Here is a 22063-nt window from a genome sequence, read left to right as displayed (position 1 = left end):
GACAAAACAAGTGTGGTTTTACAGCCATAGCATGCGATTGAGACCCTCGATTTCGCAAAACAAGGCAGAGAACTATTTCTATAAGGTTTCAATTCAACATATATCGATCCCAATGGAATCAATACAGGAGAAACTATTTAGCTGCGCTAGATATGTCATACTCATTATTGGTAAAGCTGATGTAACACCCCTGAAGTTGCATGAGTCTCTGCAGAGGTGATGTCGTATTACATCTACACCACCTCTTGCGCATGATCGCTACTCACCGTTACGCTCACCTTTTCTTCATCTACCAGCGCCAGGTCACCGCCTTTACAGAAAAGTACTACAATTTGTGGGTTTTGGTCGAAAGATCCATCCGGTATAACCTGATTCTGAAATCCATGGGGTCTAAGCCTCAACGATAGATGCATCGGAAATATACTAGGTCGTACGCTCAACCTGTGAGACTTCTTCATCAGTACGTTGAAGAGCACTAAAGGTGCGGACTTGGGTCTTCGGCGCGTACCAGTAGCTTATACAATGCAGGGTCTCGGCGGAAAAGAGTGACCCTGGCTCCCTGGATGCAAACTATCATCTCTCAAGTGTCATTACGGGTACCAGCTACATTTTAACCAAACAAATCAAGCTCGGAAATGCAAACCCTGCATGAATCGTGACGGCGATTCCGAGTACAAGAATTGGAGGTGATTGAAACAGGCAATGATAAACACTTTGTCGAGAGAATTGCAGGCAAGTGGAACAATTTGCTGACCGCATATTTCAGGCACCATATAACGTTTAAAGAATACCTCCAATAGTAAAGTCTGGTTGAGAACCTGTAGAAGGGCCGAAAGTGTAATGTATACCAAGCACACGAACTCTGCAGCCCTACCATAGGGCTGCAGCTGTGCATCTCCACCAGGAACTCCAAAACACATGACTAAAATTCCATGCGTTGCGACGCATATATCGAATCTGTTCCAATGGGAAGCTTTGTGTTGAACTTCTATAAAGCCATTACTGTGCCTGACCTGAACGACAAGTGACTCAGCCTCTAAAGCCATGCTACTCCCCCTGAAACCGGTCAACGGTTTTGTGTTCCTCTCAACAGATCCTCTCAGATTCATCTTAACCCTTTGGAACTACATCCATTGTTCGACATCATACCTCGGCTCTTTATCATGGAGCCTAGAAGAGACCTAATCACTTGCGGAGATTCAACACTCGTATATCGTAAGAGTCACGTCTATAACGGTGGAAGTCATCACAGTCATGGCAGCCTTAGTCTTCAGCTACAATAATGAGGCGAAGACTTGAAGGATCATTGTTCCCCAAGGCACCCTTCTCTCTTGCTGAATTTTTGTTGACTGATGCAGAATTATGCTATATAAGATACCAATGATCGGCGAAAGTCATCTCCCCTACAAATTGCAGATCGTACCCTCTTCAATCCCGTTTTCGAATTACACCTCTCTATAACCTTGACAATTGGATCAATATCGCCAGTTTACCTCATAAATCCTTCATCTGCCCCACCTCAACATCGCGATTATCATTGAGCCATAAACCTGAGATTATGTGCTACGTACTCGTCGAACGTTATTCTGTTTGCAGATGTATCTACTACACCCACGCGATCGATATGTGTCCCGCGTACGGAACACCGGGGCATTATGTTGAAGAAAGAACAATACTCGTCGGATACACCTGCAATTCGCATTCGTCGTCTCACTAGCATGAAACTTCTGACCTGATTCTCGCGGTTACTGTTGTAGTGTTGTGTTGCGGATTTGAATTTCGGCAAAACATGTACATCCGGTCGAGGTTTTACAGATCTTGATATATATCTCGAAATGTACAACTTGTTATCAATTATTGGATTATGATCTTGTTTGGTGCATAGTCTTCTTTTGAAAATGGAAGTTGGAAGGCTTGGGGTTCTGGGTATGGGATTTCTTTTGGAACTGGCATAGATTTGGTATTGGGATTTTGCATGAGATATGGTCTGGATCATTGTATTGTCAGTGTTGCTGGTCAACACATTGGGCGTTGAAAAATTGGCATTTACTATATTGGATGAGTGATGTATTATGTTATGGTTGTTTTACGGTTTTAGATTTTTACATTACCAGTGCGAACTGGCTAGGCAATTTAACGGCGACATGCATTTATGGATTGAGGGACTGGGATATGATTGGGGGTTATACTTTTAAAAAAGCGATTTAGATTTACGATGAAATTTAGACCTTCTATCATGCGTTTCTTATAACATACCTTGTCACTCCCTTCAGTATCCAACAGAAAGGAGACAAAAGTAACCATATAAAATGTCTATTCAAACTTCATCTAGAGCTCACCCAATAAGAACAATCAGGATACCAAACCCCACTCGAACACTCCCTAATCATATTTCTTCTGGTCTAAAACCCGTTGAATTGAGTCGAATCTCCATTCCAGAAGCTTCCAGACAGTCCCCATCCGACGTAAGAATCGGATCACATCAGCCTTGCATTCGCCATCAGAAACAACCGTCACAAGCATACCTCCCAATCCCCAAGCTTGCATTCCCCAGGGTCGAAGGTACATGATTGGAAGCTGAGTCAGGATACCTGCTTGCTGACGTAGATATGATGACCCCGCTACTTTACCTGATTCGCAGATGTGTTTTGGGATATTCGGAGTCGAGAACCAATGATTTTTGAGAACGGAAAAATGGCTACAAATAGAATATTGGTGTTGCCAAAATGAGAATGGTAGTAGGAAATGTACGGAAGTGGAAATTTGGGGCTGTGGCGGAGATCTTGTGGATAGTGTTTTCTGGTATGTGATTTGTTGTGTGGTGGATCGATGACCGTGTTTGATGGTGGTGGAGATGCACAGGGAATAGGGAGAGAACATGGGTAGGTTGATGAGTAAGGTTGTTGCATGGGCATTTGGAAGGTTGTAACTTGTGGATGGCGAAGTGGGTAGGATGAGGATGAATATGGGAGAGCGAAGCGAGAGTGCCCCTTTTAATGTGGTTTGGTTTGGTTTGGTTTAGGAGATGAATTTTGTGGGATTTATGAAGATATCTCTTGTCATCTCATGTTGAGATCATCAGTCAAGTCACTGTCATGGATATTGCGAGGACCTTTCTATTACTCAATGAAGATGCTTACACTCAATTACTAGACAGATTGCGATTTCCCATTTTCAAAATGAAGACAAATATCTAATCACTAGGTCATATATCAATACATCTGCATCAACATTTTCAACTCTGCAAACTATATAATTACACAATTGCACCATGTAGTTCCTACTCTCTAGAAGCTACTTTGCTCATCACAACACTATCCAATCTCAGAAATACAACGACTCGAGTCTCGCCCATGCAAGATGCTTACCCTGCACAACTCCATGTAGCCCTACTCGGGCCAGAAGCAACAAGCTTCCACATCTAGAATGAAGTATGTAGCTACATATCTACAAACAGATGTACGACAAAGTATCTATCAGATATAAAGCCAATAAACACTAAAGAACAAAGAACCAAACAAACACTGAGCTTACCCCGATCTCCATTCATTCATTCCTACCAACCTTCTAATTGATAGTATCACCACATACACTCCACGCCATCTCGCAAATCAAAGCGTCTCTGATGTTCAGAAGCTGTTTATCGTATTCTCACATACATACATTATAGTACTATATAACAAAACAAAACACCCGAACCTCCCCCCCTCAAAATCTTCACATATTAAACACTCTTACAAATCTGAATAGATATATATACATATACATATACATTGTTATTATAATCAACATCAATAATCCCTACCCCATTGAAAATTTCGGGGCGAGTCAGCTCGTCAGTGTTTCGAAGCGCCTAATATTTTCATTATTATTCTTATTATTCTTATTATTCTTATTATTCTTATTATTCTTATTATTCTTATTATTCTTATAATTTAATAGAAATAATTAAAATGATAAAGATTCTATTTAATGATTCTTTCTAGATTTTAATTTAGATTATTTAGATTATTTAGATTCTATAATAATAATAATAATAATAATAATAATAATAATAATAATAATAATAATAATAATAATAATAATAATAATAATAATAATAATAATAATAATAATAATAATAAGCTTTTAATAAGTTAGTAAGTATTTAATATTAAAGAATTAAAAATAAAGTTTATATAACACCTTGCCTTAAAAGAACTGCAAGAGCAGGATACAATTTATCCTTAAAATCTACAACTATAGAATCGGGAGTAAAATATTTATTAAGTATATTTATATATCAATTATATATATATGATTATATATATATGATTATATATATAAGCGATTGTAATTGTAATTGAATATTAATCTATAATACTACCTCTCCTTTCAAAAAAGCTTACTCTTAAACTTTATAATTATTTGTTTTAGTTATCAAATCAATAATCTCAAAATAGTATTATTATTATTTAATTAAAATAATATAATAAACAAATATATATATAGGTTTTTCTTTTTTGTAATAGGAAGGTGTATATAAAGCAAAAAAAACTATTTTATAATCTAATAATCAATCGAATTCTATAAAGTATATAGATCAATTGAATCCTTTTTCTTTTCCAAATTTTTTATTATTAATTAACCCTCTTATATCTATTAATCAATATACCTTCAATCTTAAAAAGAAAATATAACAACAAAAACAAGCTATTACCAGTACAGATTTAATAATAAAAAAATATATATATAATAGTAAATTATTTATAGTTTTTTCTATATTTTTTTTATTAACTTATTTTTCTATTTAACTTATAAAAAAAAGAATAGCTATTTTTTCTATTACACAAGGTAAATAGCTTACTAAGAAAAAAGAGTCCCTCTATAGAAATGATTATGATTTTGATAAAACAAATAATAAATTAGATTCTGATAAGAAATATGAGTAAGGTTTTTTATTTATTTATTTTTAATATATAATCAGCTTATCTAATAAGTATAATTATAATTACCAAGAATGATATCTTCGAAAGTAGAATCGATTTTCGATTTACTTATTGAATATACCCATTCCATTATATTCCTAAATAGAATTCGGAGAAAAAATATAATCCTTTGATTAATTATATTAATAATTATAAAAGAAAGTTTACTAATAAGTTAGTTACAATAATATATCACTTTAATAATATTAAAAATAATAGGCAGGAGATTATCGAAAAAAAGATTATAAAGACTTTATATCAAAATCAATTTAATTACAAATTCGATATATTTTATTATAAAAGTATTAGCTTTATTGATATTAATAAACTAAAATCTCTAAATAAAAGATTATCAAAAAAAACAATATTATAATGAAAACAATATATTTAGAAGGATAACTAAATTTATATAGGCTGTATATATAGCTATATCTCTAATAAGGAGAACAGTATATACTATTAAATTCCTGATTAATCATCTAATTAAACTTACTGCCTACTTTATTTTATTAGTAAGTATAAATATAAGCATTTATTCTTTAAAAAGATTTACAAAATATTTTTCTAATATCAAGCAATTATTATTAAATATAATAGTGTAATAAAGATAAATTACAACTTTATCAGTTTTTAATAAAATTAATTCTTTTTTGATAGTTTGATTTATAAGAAAAATTAAGGAATTATATTTCGAAAAAAATACTTTCTATTATTTTTATTCGAGAGGATATAGAATGTTGTATAACTAAAGTTATAGAGTAGAAAGATAAGCTGGAACAATAATACTAATTTGCTATAATATAGATAGAAATAAAGCTTTCAACAACTTGTAAACAATTGTAGATAACAAAATATAAGCTCGATTTTGTTATTATATGTACTACAACTAAGAATCATTTTATCTTTCAACTTGTAATTATCCTATATATTTTTATCATTACTATTAACTAAAAACTCAACTAATATTTTAATTTAAATTATCCAATCTTTATTTCTATACCTTATTCGACTGTAATTATTAATATCTATAAGAACTTCCTTTTTGATTTACTTTAAAACTACTAAAATAAAGAAAAAGACTTTTTTTGTTATATTATTTTAGCAATTCAGTTTTTATCCAATCACTTTTTTATTATTTATAAGATTATAATTTCTTTATTACTTTGATATATAAAAAAAGTTTTTTTTATTTTTTTTATTTATATATTAATTATTATCTATAAAATCATAATCATCCTTTCCACTTTTATAAAAGCAAATCCATTTGAATAGATATATAAAAGGCCCTAACAAAATAGGATTTTGTAAATAAAAGTTATAAAGGAAATACAAAACAGTTTTGAGATTGGAAATAAGATACTAGATAAAATCATCATCAATATTTAACTACAATACTCTATATTTAAGCTATCAGTATACTTTCTTGATAATTAAAATACACTCCACTTCCCATTCAATATTACCAATAATATTTATTAAAAGCAATAATTCGATAATTTATCCAAGAAATAGATTGTTTATCGTTTTGTAAAATTTGCTAAATAGAAATATAGAGTAAATTTTCATAATAAATAGTAAATCTAATCAGAAAGAATCTCTAACTCAATCAATAATCTTGAATCTATTTTAAATTAAATAATCTAGTTTTTTCAAAGATTATTGTATTAGAAAGTTTCTTATATTAAATTATATATAATCTCCTATATCGAAATCAATTAAATAACAATATAAATTAATCAATTAAAATATTTTTTCTTATATACACAAGATATTCTCTTTTGCTTAATTAAATACTAATTTATTGTATTTAGTATACTCTTTAATATCAGTTATATTCAAATCATTGATAAATACAATAAAGTTAAGTTTCCAATCTCAGAAATTGTAAAATAAATAGTCATACAAAATTTTATATAGGGATTGGTTATTTAGTAATTTATAAAGAAATATAAACTGAGTATAATCCATTATTAATAGGAATTTAAATTAATTGTTTTGATAATAGCTTATAAAGGGTTACAAATATTATTAGAAATATTAATTATAAATCTTGATTTAATTATCAGTTTACAGATAATAAGTAATAAATAACTTAACTTGTATTCCTAAAATATTATTAAATTCTTACTAGAAGGTTGATATAAATTGAGAATTACAATTAGAGGTTATAGATTCTAGGATATTATAATATTTATATACATAATATAAGTATAAGTGGGTCTAATCTTTTGAATTGATTGATTTATAATAGGATATCGAAATAGCCTATTTAATTAATCGATTGATAATAACAAATATATTATTATAACCATATTTATCTTTATTAAAACTACAATAATTCATAATAACATATTGCTATATTTTTATAAAAATAGAAAATAAATAAAATAAATTGGGAATGTAATTTTTGGGAATAAAGCTATACTTATATTTATAACAATTCCATATGTATTAATTAATTATAAAAATTATATTCTTCTAATAATATTGTTTGATTAAAAAAGAATAGATTTTCTTTATACTAGGATATACAATAAAGATTAAATTATAAGCTTTGTAAATCAAATAAGTTTGTAAATTATTAATATTCGAAATGTATAAACAATTGTTATAAAATAATAATTCTTTTATAAAAATAAAATGTTTATATAATTTGATTATATAATTATATAAAACTTCTAAATTCGAATGGAATCTATTTACTTCGATAATATAATTGATTATATTGAAAAGTAGGGATATTGTATTTATATTAAGGTTTGTGATAATATTTAATTTTTATTAAAGGGATTTATATATAATTCTAATATCAATCTAATCATTTTTTATAAATTATTACAATCAATTTTTCTTTTTAATATTATTTTATTAATTCAATTTATTAATATAATAAATAAATATATTTACAAATAAATTATTCTTTTTAATATAATATATAGTAATAAAGTTATAATTAGTAAATAATTCTGTTTAATATATTTATCGAATATTTAGCTATTTGGTAGATATAAAATACTTAAGAATTTTATAATTAATATATATTTTAATTTGGTATAAAAATCCAATAAATTTGGTTTTTCAATAATTTAGGGATTTGATAATTAAAAGTATTTTTTTATTATAAACTTTGTAATTCAATTTAATAATAACTATTATTTTCAAAAAATAGATAATTAATAATCATTTATTATTATACTTTTAAAAAAGTATACTAGTAATTATACTATTAGATATATTGGTTTCCAATATATAGAGTAGTATATAATCGTAATATTGTAAAAGAGAAGTAGAAATAAGTCTATCTTTGAATATATCGAATATATTCTAATAGATTTTGTTAAAATGGAATTTGATATTTGTTTTTATAAGTTTGTAAAGAGGTTTTGTTATTATATTATAATCTTTAATAAATCAACGATAAAAGTTATAAAAATCTAAAAATAATTAAATACTTTTTATAATAATAGGGTAAATCCAAATAGTAATTATTTCAATTTTTTCTAAATCGACTTATATTCCATTAATAGAAATAATAAAATCTAAATATTTAATATATTTAATATTGAATTTATATTTTTTGAGATCTATTTATAATCTAATAAATTCAAATTATTTAAAAATATATTTAATATATTCTTTATATTTATCTTTGTTTTTTAAATATATTAATTATTATCGAAATAGATAATATAAAAATTATCTAAATATCAAATAAAATATTATTTATATATTATTAATAATTATAAACTATTTATCAATTCAAAAGATAAAATTTTATATTTATAGAAATTATATTAAATATAAAAGATAATATATTCTTTAAAAGTAGAATTTATGTATATAATAAAATACTTATTGAATATCTAATTTGATATATATCTTTATATTAATAAATTATACAAATATTTTATTAATAAAAAACAAAGAATATCTATCCTTATATATTAAAGAATTTAATAATTTAAAGTTTATATAAAATCTTAAATTTCTATTTAGTTTTTTTATAAAAGAATTGATGTTATAAATAATGCTTGACTAGATTCTATAAATCCTTCAATAAGATTTTTAATAATATATTTTTTAATAACTTCAAATTATTCAAATAATATCTTATATAATAAATTATATTTAAAAGCTTTTTTATCTTTTTCTTTAAAAATAATCTTATAATTATATAATCAAAAAGAAGATAGAATATCGGATTTATATTTAGAAAATATTTAGTAATATTACTAATAAGCTTTAGGGATTGGAGGTTTTATTTTAATATTTATAATGATGTAATTAAAAGTAATAATAATTTCTGATTTGAAATTGTTTAAAAAAGTAATAATAGCTGCAATTCGATAATTATTATTCTAATTAGATTTATAACTTGAAATAATATAATCGATCTTTTTATAAGTAATTGTAAAGATCTTATGGTTTTTACTTTTTTTGCAGATAACTGGAATTGAATTGGTTTAAGTATATATATATTGTATATATCGAAGATATATAATAAAAGAAATTTATAAACGGATTGAATATAAGCTTAATCAAAAACAGATTTCTTTTCCAAATTGATTAAAATCGGGGGTTCAACTATACTGGGAATTACTATATTAAACTTCTGAGAAGGTATAATAAATATTATAAATATAATCAATACTATCTTCTGCTATCCATTATCAATATAGTAATATATTTTTTTCAATTAAATATTCCAATTATTAACATCTTTTTACCTCAAATAATTGATTTTAAATTGTTATAAACTATCCCTAATTAAAAATATATTTTTTAATAAAGAAATAATAAAAGAATATTCAGAAAGTTATTCAAAATATTATTTAAAATAATCAACTTTAACTCAAATCTTTATTAACCATTTGTAATTTAGAATTATACTATATAAATCCAAATTAATAATAAAAAATAATAAATAGAATTATTATTGAGTATTAATTATAAAATTAAAAAAAATTAAATAAATAATAGTTTTATTTTTTATATTATTATAGTTTTTGACTTTAATTAATAATTCAAATAATAGAAAATGAAATTTAAATATAGAAAATAATAATAAAAAAAATATTTTATTAATAAAAGTATAATTATTTGTTTTGGAATTTATAAATACTTAGATATAATATAAATATTTATTCCTTGAAAATACATATAATAAATTTATAGAGTTATTTCTCATTAGTTTTATTAAATCAAAAAATCTTATATCCTAAATTACACTTAAAAAAAAACTTTTATCTAAACATTTTAATTTAAATATTAATTTTCAATAATACAAATAGATTCAATAACTTCTATTTATATATCTAGATTAATATCTTTCTCGATATTCTCTTTTATATTATAAAACTCTTTATCTTCTTCAATCTCTTAGATTTCAATTATAATACTTACATTATCTATATAAAAAGTGAAACTACAATTTGCTCCTGATGCAGAGACAGGTATACTACAATTGAAATTGTTTTCTAGAGATAGAATATTATTAGATTTAAAGGTTCCTATATAGCTAATAGAAATATAAAAAGAATATGAAATCTAAATAGATAGATTTGGATTACCTAACAAATAGAAAATGGTTTTGGAAAAAATCGATAAAGAAATTCTACTAAACGATTTTCTAAAAAAAATCTCTTTAATTATTCTATTATAATTGTATTCCCAAAGTGTAACTTCGAGTTTATCAATTTTAATAAGCTTATTAGCTAGGTTTTCCATAATATAATATTATTGAATATAAAAATTAATAACTTGTTAAAGAAAATCGGAAATTTTTCTTTTCAGATTATAAAAAAGAATTATCAGATTAATAATTTCCATTTATATAATTAATAATCTAAATTTGTAATATTATACCAGAAAATTTTCGTATTATATATTATTCGGTATAACCCAATGTTTATACTCAATATAAGTATAATCAATCTCAATTGGGTTTTTATAAATAATTACAAGCTAATTAATTAATTGCTAACCTATCAAGCAGGGGATTTATATATATAATAAGAATATATATTCTTGCATTTTCCCTTTAATTTGTTTTATTATATAAAATCATTATTATAGTTTCGAAGTAAATGAGTTTTTATAAAATTCAAATTGTTTTATAACTAATAACTACCAAAAGCTTATTTTCAATTTCATATTATCTTTAAGTTTAGATAAAAGATTAATAAGCTTTGAAATATATAAATACTTTATTATAGTAATAAGAAAGCAAAAAAGGAATATTTATTGAATTTATAAATTAATTAATAAAGAGATTAGAATTAAAGAGAATCTATTATTAATATTCGAAAAAGATTATTATAAAAACTGACTCTATAAATAGAGTTTTCTTTTGTTTTTCTTTTTTCCAATAATAAAAGATATTCTTTTAATAAAGATAATTAGAATATCAAAAATTCAAATTCTATAATTTTCCAAGGAATCTATATAATATTGCTATTGGAATTAGAAAGGTTGAAATAAATAAATAATATTAGAACTATACTATAACAATTCTTTTTTGAGCTTTGTTATTTTGTTTTATAAAACTCTATAATTTGTAAAAATTAGTAATTGTTTTTTCTGAAATAAACGAATATATATTAATATATTACTCTCGAAAATTAATTTCTTAATTAAAGAATCGTTTCCCAATTATTTGCTTTTTTTATATTTATTAATATTTATATTCAAATTAAAGGAATTATATTTATTGTTTTATTGAAATTAATTATTATTAATTAAAAGAGCTCGATCAATTATAAAAGAAAAACAATAAAATCCTTTTAAGATAAATAAATTAAATATAATAGTAATATTTATAATTTGATATATTTGAAAGAAGTATTTTTATTAAATCTTAATTGGAATAAATCTTTTTTTTATAAATAATATTAATATACAATTCATTTAAAAAGATATTATAATTATAAGATATTATTTAAACAGTTATTAAATAATTATATAATTGTATAGGAATTATAAATAATATAATATCTTATTTTAAAAGAACTACAAAAGCAAAATATAATTTATCCTTAAAATCTACAATTACAAAATCGGAAACAAAACACTCGTTGAGTATACCTATATATCAACTATATACATATAATTGTATATATATGTGTATATATATATAAGCAATTGCAACTACGATTGAATGCCGATCCGTAACAGTTTATTTTTTATTTTTTTAAACCTTTGTTTTTTTTAATTCTTTATACAATTCAACTAATAAAAAATATTATATTATATTTAAATTATATAATATTACGCTAAAAGTAATATCACTAATAGTATTAAGCTAATTGGATTTATATAGGCATATTTCTTCCGTAACACACCCCCGAGATTACTGACTAGCTGGGTATAGGCAGTAATCTCTGTACTAGCCTCAATTGAATCATATATACGCAAATCTCTTCCTATCTCTATATGATACCAAATCTAGATTCTCTTTTGATTGGATACAACTAGTATTAGATTCTCTCTGGATTCATCTAATAGACTAAGCGGAGACAGTGGGGCAACAGAGCAGGGTCCTCACATTAACTCTAATAGGTCAAGATCAGATAACTAATGTAGATCTGTTGAAATACTCTCTTATAAGTGGGCCCACAAACCCTACAAGAGAGTATAATTAAATAAAGAATTATACCACTACGCTATAAACACATACCGGGCTCATAACTATCACGCTAAAAGTGATATCACCGATAGCATTAAGCTAATTGGGTTTATATAGGTATATTTCTTCCGTGACATATAAGTATATACAAATTAAATTCCTGAGTATAGAAATATAATCTGTTGGTTTGAGAGAGAGATACGGAAGACGTGGTTTCTACTAAGTCGGATACCCCACTTTCTGGCCACCCCCCTTTTGGGCCACTTTTTACACCAAAAATGGAAATTTTAACTCTCTCATTTATGGATAGAATTTAATGAAAATTTATATATATATAATTTGAATCGATTTAAGCTTATTCTGAAATTGTCAGATTTTTAGGATTTTTCTATATTGAGATCTAGAGCTTCAAAATATCGATTTTTAAATTTGTATGGGAATCACATACAAATTTGAAACTTTTATAAAATCTTTAATAACTTTCGAATAAAAATTGCTAAAAATATATTGTAAAATTTTACTATCACTTTATAATATATTTCATATAATAGATTCAGAAAAAATAAAAAATTTCTCATAAATAAATATTTAAAGGGGTACCCTCAAAATGACAGGGATTATTTATACTACTCTAAACTCACCGTATACTATATCTCTATATCTGTTAATTTTTTTGAATTTTTTTTTGAATTTCTATATAGATTCAAGCTCAAATATCTCAGAAATATATATAGTTTTCTTTTAATAATTGTTGTTAAAAAGTTATTAAAGGTTTTATAAAAATTCTAAATTTGTATGTGATTCCCATACAAATTTAAAAATCGATATTTTGAAGCTCTAGATCTCAATATAGAAAAATCCTAAAAATCTGAAAATTTCAGAATAAGCTTAAATCGATCTAAATTATATATGTACAAATTTTCATTGAATTACATTATATATTGATAGAGATATTAATAGGCCTAAAAAGTGATTTTTGGTGTGAAAGGGTGGCCCAAAACCCTGTTGGCCCGAAAGTAGGGTAACCGACTTATGTGTAGACCCCTAAATGTCTATTTGTATTTAATCTAAGGAGTTAGCTAAATGAGAGGAATAATAGACCTTATATAAGCATTATTAAAAAAGCTAATCTCCTTCACTTTTGTTTAAATACTTTTAATACAATTATTATTGTATAAAAGTTATTCTTTTAAAATAAATTTCTTTAAATGAATTCTTTTATTTATATATTCAAAACTCTTTTTTATAGCTTTAAATATAATAACGGAAAAGAAATTCATAAAATTATAAATATCCTCTATCTACCAATTAAAATCTCTGATTTTTTATTAACAAAACTAATTCTTTCCCTTAATTTCATTTTATTTATTTTATTATCTTAATATCAATCTTATTTGTATTAATTAGATTAGTAAAAGCTTAATACAGTTTTCCTTTTATTATTATATTAACTAGATTAATTAAATCATTAATTCAGATTATCTCAATAATCTCTTTTTATTTATAGAATTGATATAATATTATAATATCGATTATTAATCTCTTTTTATTAATTATTTTTAGTTTTATAAATAGATTATATAGTAACTTAGAATTAGTATATAGAACTAATGAAATCTCCTTACCAAAAATAATACTAATTATAGAAGTAATAGTTATATTAATATCGAATCCTTAAATTAATCTATATAATTCGAATATTAAAATATTATATATGATTTTTTTATACTTAATAAATAACTAATAAATAATATTAATATTATTATATTTATTTATTATTATAATTATATAATTTATTTAGAATAAATAATTCTTATTATTTATAAAAAAGATATTAGTAAAGATAATAATCTTAAGTGAATTTAAATCAAATAATATATATTTGAATCCTTTAATAGAGTTTTCTTTTTATTATTTGATATATTTATTTAATACTATAATATTATTCTTATTAAATTGGATTATTATATTATTATAAATAAATTAAAAGATGCTTTAGATTGATATATAATTATAATATATACTCTATAAGTTTGTTATACAATATATTATTTATATATAAAAATATATTTTCGAATTTTATTATATATATTATATATATTTATAGATTTTATAGATATAAGTTATAGATTATTATATTATTTTTTTTAATTAAGATAAATATTATTATTCTTAAGTATAAAAGTGATATTATTAAATTTTAATAGATGATATAAGTAAGTTTCTTATAATCTTTAATTATAAAATCAATCTGCTTGAATTACTTATTCTCAATTTATATAAATATATTATTTCTAATAATAAGTATATTATCTATTTAAAATTCTATAATATTGAATTTAGTTTCTTTATTATTAATACATAATAAATAAGGATTATATATAAATTACTGTATCTTAAGCTTTTTATAGTAATGGGTATAGTATATCTGGAACTAATAGTTTTTTATCTCAAGAATACTATATAATAATTTAACAATTAATAAAATCATATTAATTAATAAATTTATCTCTTCCAAAATATAAGTATAAAAAGTATAATATAAATTCAAAATAGATTGAATATACATCTAAATAATATTTCAAATATATATTTCTATACTTATCTTTTAAATACTCACAACTAGTAAAACTAAAATATATTAATACAATTATTAGATTATCAGGGATTTTATTAATATAAATATTTTATTAATATTATTATATATTTAAATAACTAATTTTAATTTATAGAATTTAATATTTGTTTTTTTATTCTTGATTTTATTAATAAACTATAATTTGAAAATATATATATTAAAAGGAATATTCGAAAGTAATATAATTTTAAATATATTTTTAACTATTAATTTATTAATTTCTTTCTTTCTAGATTCCTTATATATAATAAAATTCTTAAAATTAATAATAAAATATTCAGAATAATAATTCTATATATAAACTTGAATCTATAATATAATTATTTATAGAAAAGATATTGAAATAAAAATCCAATTATTTTTGAATAAATTCAAAAAAGGTTTTTCTAAATTTATTATATATATGATTGTTAAAGAAGGTAATATAACTTTATTAAATTTTAATAAAATTATTTTGAAATTAATATTATAATTAAGTTTTTTAATCTTTTTAATATATCTAATTTCTAATTATTTATAATACAATTTTACTGATATAAATCTAAATCTTATAGATTTATAAAATAAATTAAGAATATATATTTTCCTTTTTATATTAATAAGTGAAAAAGGTTCTTTCTATTTATTAATAATTATTTTATTACTTTTTTTTTAAATCAAAATCTTATTATTTGGTAATAAATTATAAAGTATAATTGTAGAGGGTTTATTGTGTATATTTAAGATCTTTTATATTTGTATAGAATTATATAATCTGTAAATCTTTATTACAGTTTTAGAGATTGTAGTAGTTTGTTGTTAAATAGTAAATATTAGAAGGCTGATATTGATTATATAGAGAAATGTTCTAAAAACAAGTAAAATAGGTATTAAATTATTAGATTTAATAGTATTATTAATTATCTTTATAGTTATCTAAAGTATAATTACTTTATAAATATTGAATTTATAAATTTCTTTATAAATAATCTCATAAGATTTATACAATAGTATATAAAATCTTTCAATAATATTAATTGAATAATATATTTTTATAGGGATTATCTTTATCTGAATAGATATTAATATAATATATTATTGAAACTTTTTTTTAATAAAATTAGTATTAGTATTATAAGTAATATATTTTAATAGATTAATATATATATCAATTTAGTACTTACAAAGTTTATTTTATATATACTTTATAAATATATTATTTAATTATCAAATAGCTTGAAAGTGTATAGCTTTGTTAATAATATATAGAATCGGATTATTATTGATATAAAGTATATTAATAAATATAGTATAATTAAATTCAAAATTCTTATTGAATAAAAAGAATTTGAATTTGTTAAATGATTTATTATAGATTTGATAATAATAACAAAACTTAGTAAGCTATTGATTGTCTTAAAATCCTTATTATATTCAGAGTATTTAAATACTTTATAGAACTTATATATAAATAAATAGCTAAATTAATAGTAAATTTGTTATAGCTTAATTTTAATAAAATAATAATTATTATTATTAATGAAATAATTAATTAATCTTTTAATATTAATATTTTATAATAAAATGTATGATTAAATTGTTTAATATATAAAATAACTACTTTTAAGTATAATAACAATATTATTAAGATTGTCATATTTGAATTTAAGTCTATCTATATCAGTTAAAGAGAGTAAGAATAAAGGTCGGTTTTTATTATATTCCATTCTATTTCTCTAAATAAAAAATCAATATAAAATAAATTAATGAAAATTATTGCTTTAATATTATATTGAATTGTTATCTATTTAGCAATAACTTTATTATACTCAATATCCTTAATCTTTTTTTATATTAAATATTAATTATATTTAATAAATAATCTCTTAATTATACTCATATTGATTATAATACTAAAGAATATATCAGTATTATATTGTTTATTATTTGTAATAAATACCTTAATTATCAACTTATAAATATTTATAGTATTATTAAGATTAATTGTTATTGAAAAACTATTATAAATATTTATAAAAATAAAGAATATCCTGAAAATCCTTTTAGAACTATTTATATCAGTAAGATATTGATTAATAAAATAATTATTATTATTATTACTATTATTATTTTGATTATTATTTTATTTAATATCAATAATAAATTACTCATATTACTTTATAAAACTCTTATTATTAAGATTATTATATTTAATATAATAATTTATTTTAAATTGATTTTTCTTCTTTTATATATACTTATAGTATCTATAGTCTTTCTTTTTATAATTAAGGAAATAACAATTATTCTTATTCTTATTAATTAATATAAAAAAAGATTATTATTTAATATATTTATTATAAGATTTCTAAAAGAAGGAATCTAAGGATTTATTATTATAGAAATATCGATTTATAAGGAATATCTCAGGTGATATGTTTTATCAATTTATAAGGAATATCTCAAACAATATATTCTACTTTAAAAATACTTTTTAATAAGAATTAATAGTTTACTTAATCTAATTAATAAGTTTATAATAATTAAACAAAAGTTATATATTACAGAATAATATTCTGAAATATTATTGTATACAAACAAGATTCTAATATAATATAATTAAAAATTGCGTATATTCCTAGAAATAGTATACTAAATAAAATATAAATCTATGATTATTATATTAAATACTTTCTAAGATTTTTTAATTAGATTTTTTTCAATATAATCCTTGAAAATGATTTTATTCTATTTGAAAAGTAGTATTCCATTAATATTCAAATTCTTTGAAATTGTTAATTATTATTTTATATATACTATTATATATCTTAAAAAGATATTTAAAATTAGTTAATAAAAGTCTTTAGTTATATCTGAAAGTATAATTAGGAAGGCTATCAAAATTATTTTAATTAGTATAAAATCTTCTATAACCATATTCTGTAAATATGAAAATCTTTAATTAAAAAGATTATTCATATCCTTATATTTAGTATTATCTTTATAGATTTTAAAGAAAATTAATCAAATCATCATTCTAATTATCTTATTATCTTCTCAATAAGTAAAATATTATAATAACTCTATTTCTATTACCTTTACCATTACTTTTATCACTACCTCTACTACCACCTCTACCACCTCTACCACTATTACTACCTTACCACCATTCTTATTACTATTATTATTATCTAAACCATTATTATCATTAAATAATCCTACAAAAACATTAACCAATAAAACTTTAGAATCTAATAAAGATATATTTCGTATATCCCCAGATTAAAATGGAAATTGGGATAGAACTGGTTCTTCCATTATATCACCTATAACTTTACCAGATTTCAGCAAAGTTAGTTGATTAGCCATATCACCATCCTGAGATTTGAAAGATTTGACTTATAATCTCAAATCGAGTTTGATAAAAAAGTAAGCTTATTTTGTTAATACAAATAGTTGTATTTTATTAAACTAATATTCCAGAAATTGATTTGTAATTCAATTATGATATTTGTTATAATCAAATATTTCTATAAAAACATTCTTGATATTTATATTAATATTAATATAAACTCCATAATATTACAAAATTATATAAAAGTTATATAATATCAACTTATCAATATTCCTTAATATACTTTTATAAATATATTCGAAATCAAATATAACTATATTCTAAAAAGATATATTAATAATTCCTATCTTTAAGTATATAATAGTTTTAAAAAGAAAGTGTTTATTAGCCTAATACTCTATTTCCAATTTAAATATATATCCTTTATAGAACTGCCTAGCTTTATTAAAATTCTTTAGAAAAATATAATCCTGAAATTCTCTTTTGAATTCTAAATCCTTAATTTCCTAAGCTTTTCTTTTTTCAATTAATATTTTGTTAGGAGAAATATAAGGGTTAGGGGAAATAATGAAATAAGAATAAGGAGAAATACTAATTAGATTCAGATCTTTATAAAAAGAAATACTGAAATCTATTTGTAAAGAATTAATACTATCAATTATTATATCAATATATCCTTTTATACTAATAAATTGATTAAATGAAATCAGTTTTTTACTAATATCGAATTTCTTATCAGAATCGGATTTCTTGTTAGCTTACTTAAAGCTAATACTAGCATTTGTTCGGGATGTTATAATACTAATAATGGGAAATAAAAGAAATAAGAGTAAAAAGATATTTCAAATAAATAAGTAATTTGTAATATCACTAATTAGTATTAGTTTGAAAAAGAAATACGAAAAATATAGTTCCTACTATATATAGACCTCTAAATGTCTATTTGTATTCAATTTAAGGAGCTAGCTAAATGAGGGGAATAGTAGGCCTTATATAGGCACTACTGAAAGAGCTAGTCTCCTTCGCTTTCGCCTAAATACCTTTAATATAGTTGCTATTATATGAAAGTCATTCCTTTGAAGTGAATTCCTTTGAGTGAATTCCCTTGTCTACACATAATCTATATATGTTATATAAAAAGTTAGTAAAATCCGATATATAAGTTTCTTTTGCTACACTTCGAAACATATAAATACTTATCTTACTATTGATTTAAGAGAGATACGGAAGACGTAGTTCCCACTATATGTAGGCCCCTAAATGTCTATTTGTATTCAATCTAAGGAGCTAGCTAAATGAGGGAAATAGTAGGCCTTATATAGGCACTACTGAAAGAGCTAGTCTCCTTCGCTTTCGCCTAATATCTTTAATACAGTTGCTATTATATTGAAGTGAATCCTTTGAAGTGAATTTCCTTAAGTGAATTCCCTTGTTCATACACTTATCTACCTAGGTACCTACTAGAAACCTTATAGATATACATATTACATTATATCTTATTACATTACATTACATTACCTTATATATAAATCTCACTTACAAATACATACTATAAAAATCAAAGCCAGTAATAAGAAAAATAGACTCCTCGTTCCTCGGTACTGGATATATAGGTAGGGAGATTAATTATTACGTTGTAGTATTCAAATAGGTATGTATTGGGATTTGAGAGTTCGGTGTAGATTTCTCGAATGTATTTTTTTTTTAAGAAAAAAGAGAATTTATAGATAGTAGTAGATATAGGTATGTATAATAGGTATTGTAGAGTAGATGATGATGGGAAATTAGAGAACTGACTGTGAGTATTTGATATATTGTTAAGTAGATACCTAGGTAGGTAGGTATTTACAGATGGATTATTTAATCCTACTTAATCTTGATTTTGATTTTGATTTTGATTTTGCCATTGTCATTAACAAAATCCAAATATTCATAATTTCAAAGTTCCCACGAAAAAATTCTCGCAATAATTGAAGACGCCCGCATCCCCTAATCTAAGCGATGCTTTTGGAATGTTGCCAGCCACACCTAAATATTTTTTCCTTTTCCTACCTACTTGGACGGAACGGGTAAGATGCGATTGATTAACTATTCCTCGGGGTTTATTTTTCATGTTTGCAGATTAGATTCGGGTAGTGTATCTATTTGCATCGAATTTCTTAGATATCGAGAGAATTGATTGATGATGAGAACGATGGTTTGTTGATGCAAACCGTCAAAAATTATGATTACTCGCGAAAATGGAAGATGCTTTGGAAACTTTGGAAACTTCGACAACTAAAATAGGAATTCTATGAGATCTTCCCCTCTATACAATCCTCCAACTATGAATCTACCTTCGCAAAACCATTCTCCTACACCAATAATTCCGGATGGCGAGACAAACAGCAACAACAACAGCAAGCCCTACAACTCCATCTCCCCCATCCAAATACATCCACTCCTCCACCTCGCCACCCCTCGCCCCTCACTCCCGTTCTCCCCCCAAAGCTCTCCAACCCCAACCCCTAAACCTCCCCCCCTCCCCCCAACGCGCAAAAATCATCCTCGGCTTCTCCGGCATCGGCAAAACACACCTAGCCGCGCACGCGAACCGCGAATTCGAATGGCTGCACGTAATCGACTATTCACTCGAGCGACACCATCTCGATTTCAGCTGCGACTATCAAACCGAGTATCTACAGACGATATCTGCTGCGGTGTCGCAGCCGGGGGTGTTGTTATTGGGAGGACCGCGATGGGTGGGAGAGTTTCTGGTGAGGAATAAGTGGGCGTTTAGTAGTGTGTTTCCGAGGGTGGAGTGTAGGGAGGAGTATGCGGTGAGGTGGGATCAGATGGGGGAGGAGGAGGGATTGGTTGCGCATCGGTTGGTGGGGTGGGAGGATGCGGTGAGGGATATGTGGTGGGGGGAGGGGAGGTGCAATCATTTTGAATTGTGTGCGGGGGTTTATTTGGAGGATATTTTTATGGATGTTTTGACGGCGGCGGATCATGTGGAGGGATCTAGGGGTGGGGAGAGTGAGAATGAGGATGAGGGGTTGGGAGAGGTGTGGTATGATGCGCATGAGGCATTGGAATCACCATCCTCTTCTGCGAAACGGAAAAGATCACGTACTGAAAATGATGCAATACGACAAATCGTCCAAAGTCTCAAGTCTCGCCAGTCTTCTCGAATTCAATCTTTCCTCAATTACACTTTTCTGATCCTTCAGTTTATTTTCCTCTGTATCCTAGCCACGCTCATCCTACTAGCATACAAAGAATGGGATCTTTGGCAAATGAGGAACAAACCAAATCTCCCTACCATTGGAGAATTTTCCGGTCTAAGTGGTCTGAGTAGGATGCACAATATGTTTAATCACTGGTTTCTTCCAGACTGTATATCAGCCATTTTGCCAAACTCACGAAAAACGTGGCTGGGCACTTCTGACTTTCGGAAAGAACTTGTGATATTGGTTCAGAAGTGGTTAGACTTGGAAGAATCTTTGTTGGGTTCTTGA

General features: G+C 24.3%; 2 protein-coding genes across 2 annotated transcripts; one reads left to right on the top strand and one right to left on the bottom strand.

Moving 5' to 3' along the window:
- Positions 1–623: 623 nt before the first annotated feature.
- On the bottom strand, positions 624–1109 carry EAE98_001934 (uncharacterized protein; the record flags this gene model as incomplete). The annotated part of the gene is made up of 1 exon (XM_038949553.1): positions 624–1109. The coding sequence occupies one exon, from the start codon at positions 1107–1109 to the stop codon at positions 624–626; it is 486 nt and encodes a 161-aa protein (XP_038814538.1).
- Positions 1110–20935: 19826 nt separating this feature from the next.
- EAE98_001933 (uncharacterized protein) lies at positions 20936–22063 on the top strand (the record flags this gene model as incomplete). Its single annotated transcript, XM_038949552.1, has 1 exon — positions 20936–22063. One exon carries the CDS (start codon positions 20936–20938, stop codon positions 22061–22063), a length of 1128 nt encoding a protein of 375 aa, XP_038814537.1.

The sequence above is a fragment of the Botrytis deweyae genome, assembly GCF_014898535.1.
Source record: "Botrytis deweyae strain B1 chromosome Unknown BDEW_003, whole genome shotgun sequence".
Lineage (NCBI taxonomy): Eukaryota > Fungi > Ascomycota > Leotiomycetes > Helotiales > Sclerotiniaceae > Botrytis > Botrytis deweyae.
Note: the sequence above shows the minus strand (reverse complement) of the source record. Positions and strands in the feature narration are given on the sequence as shown.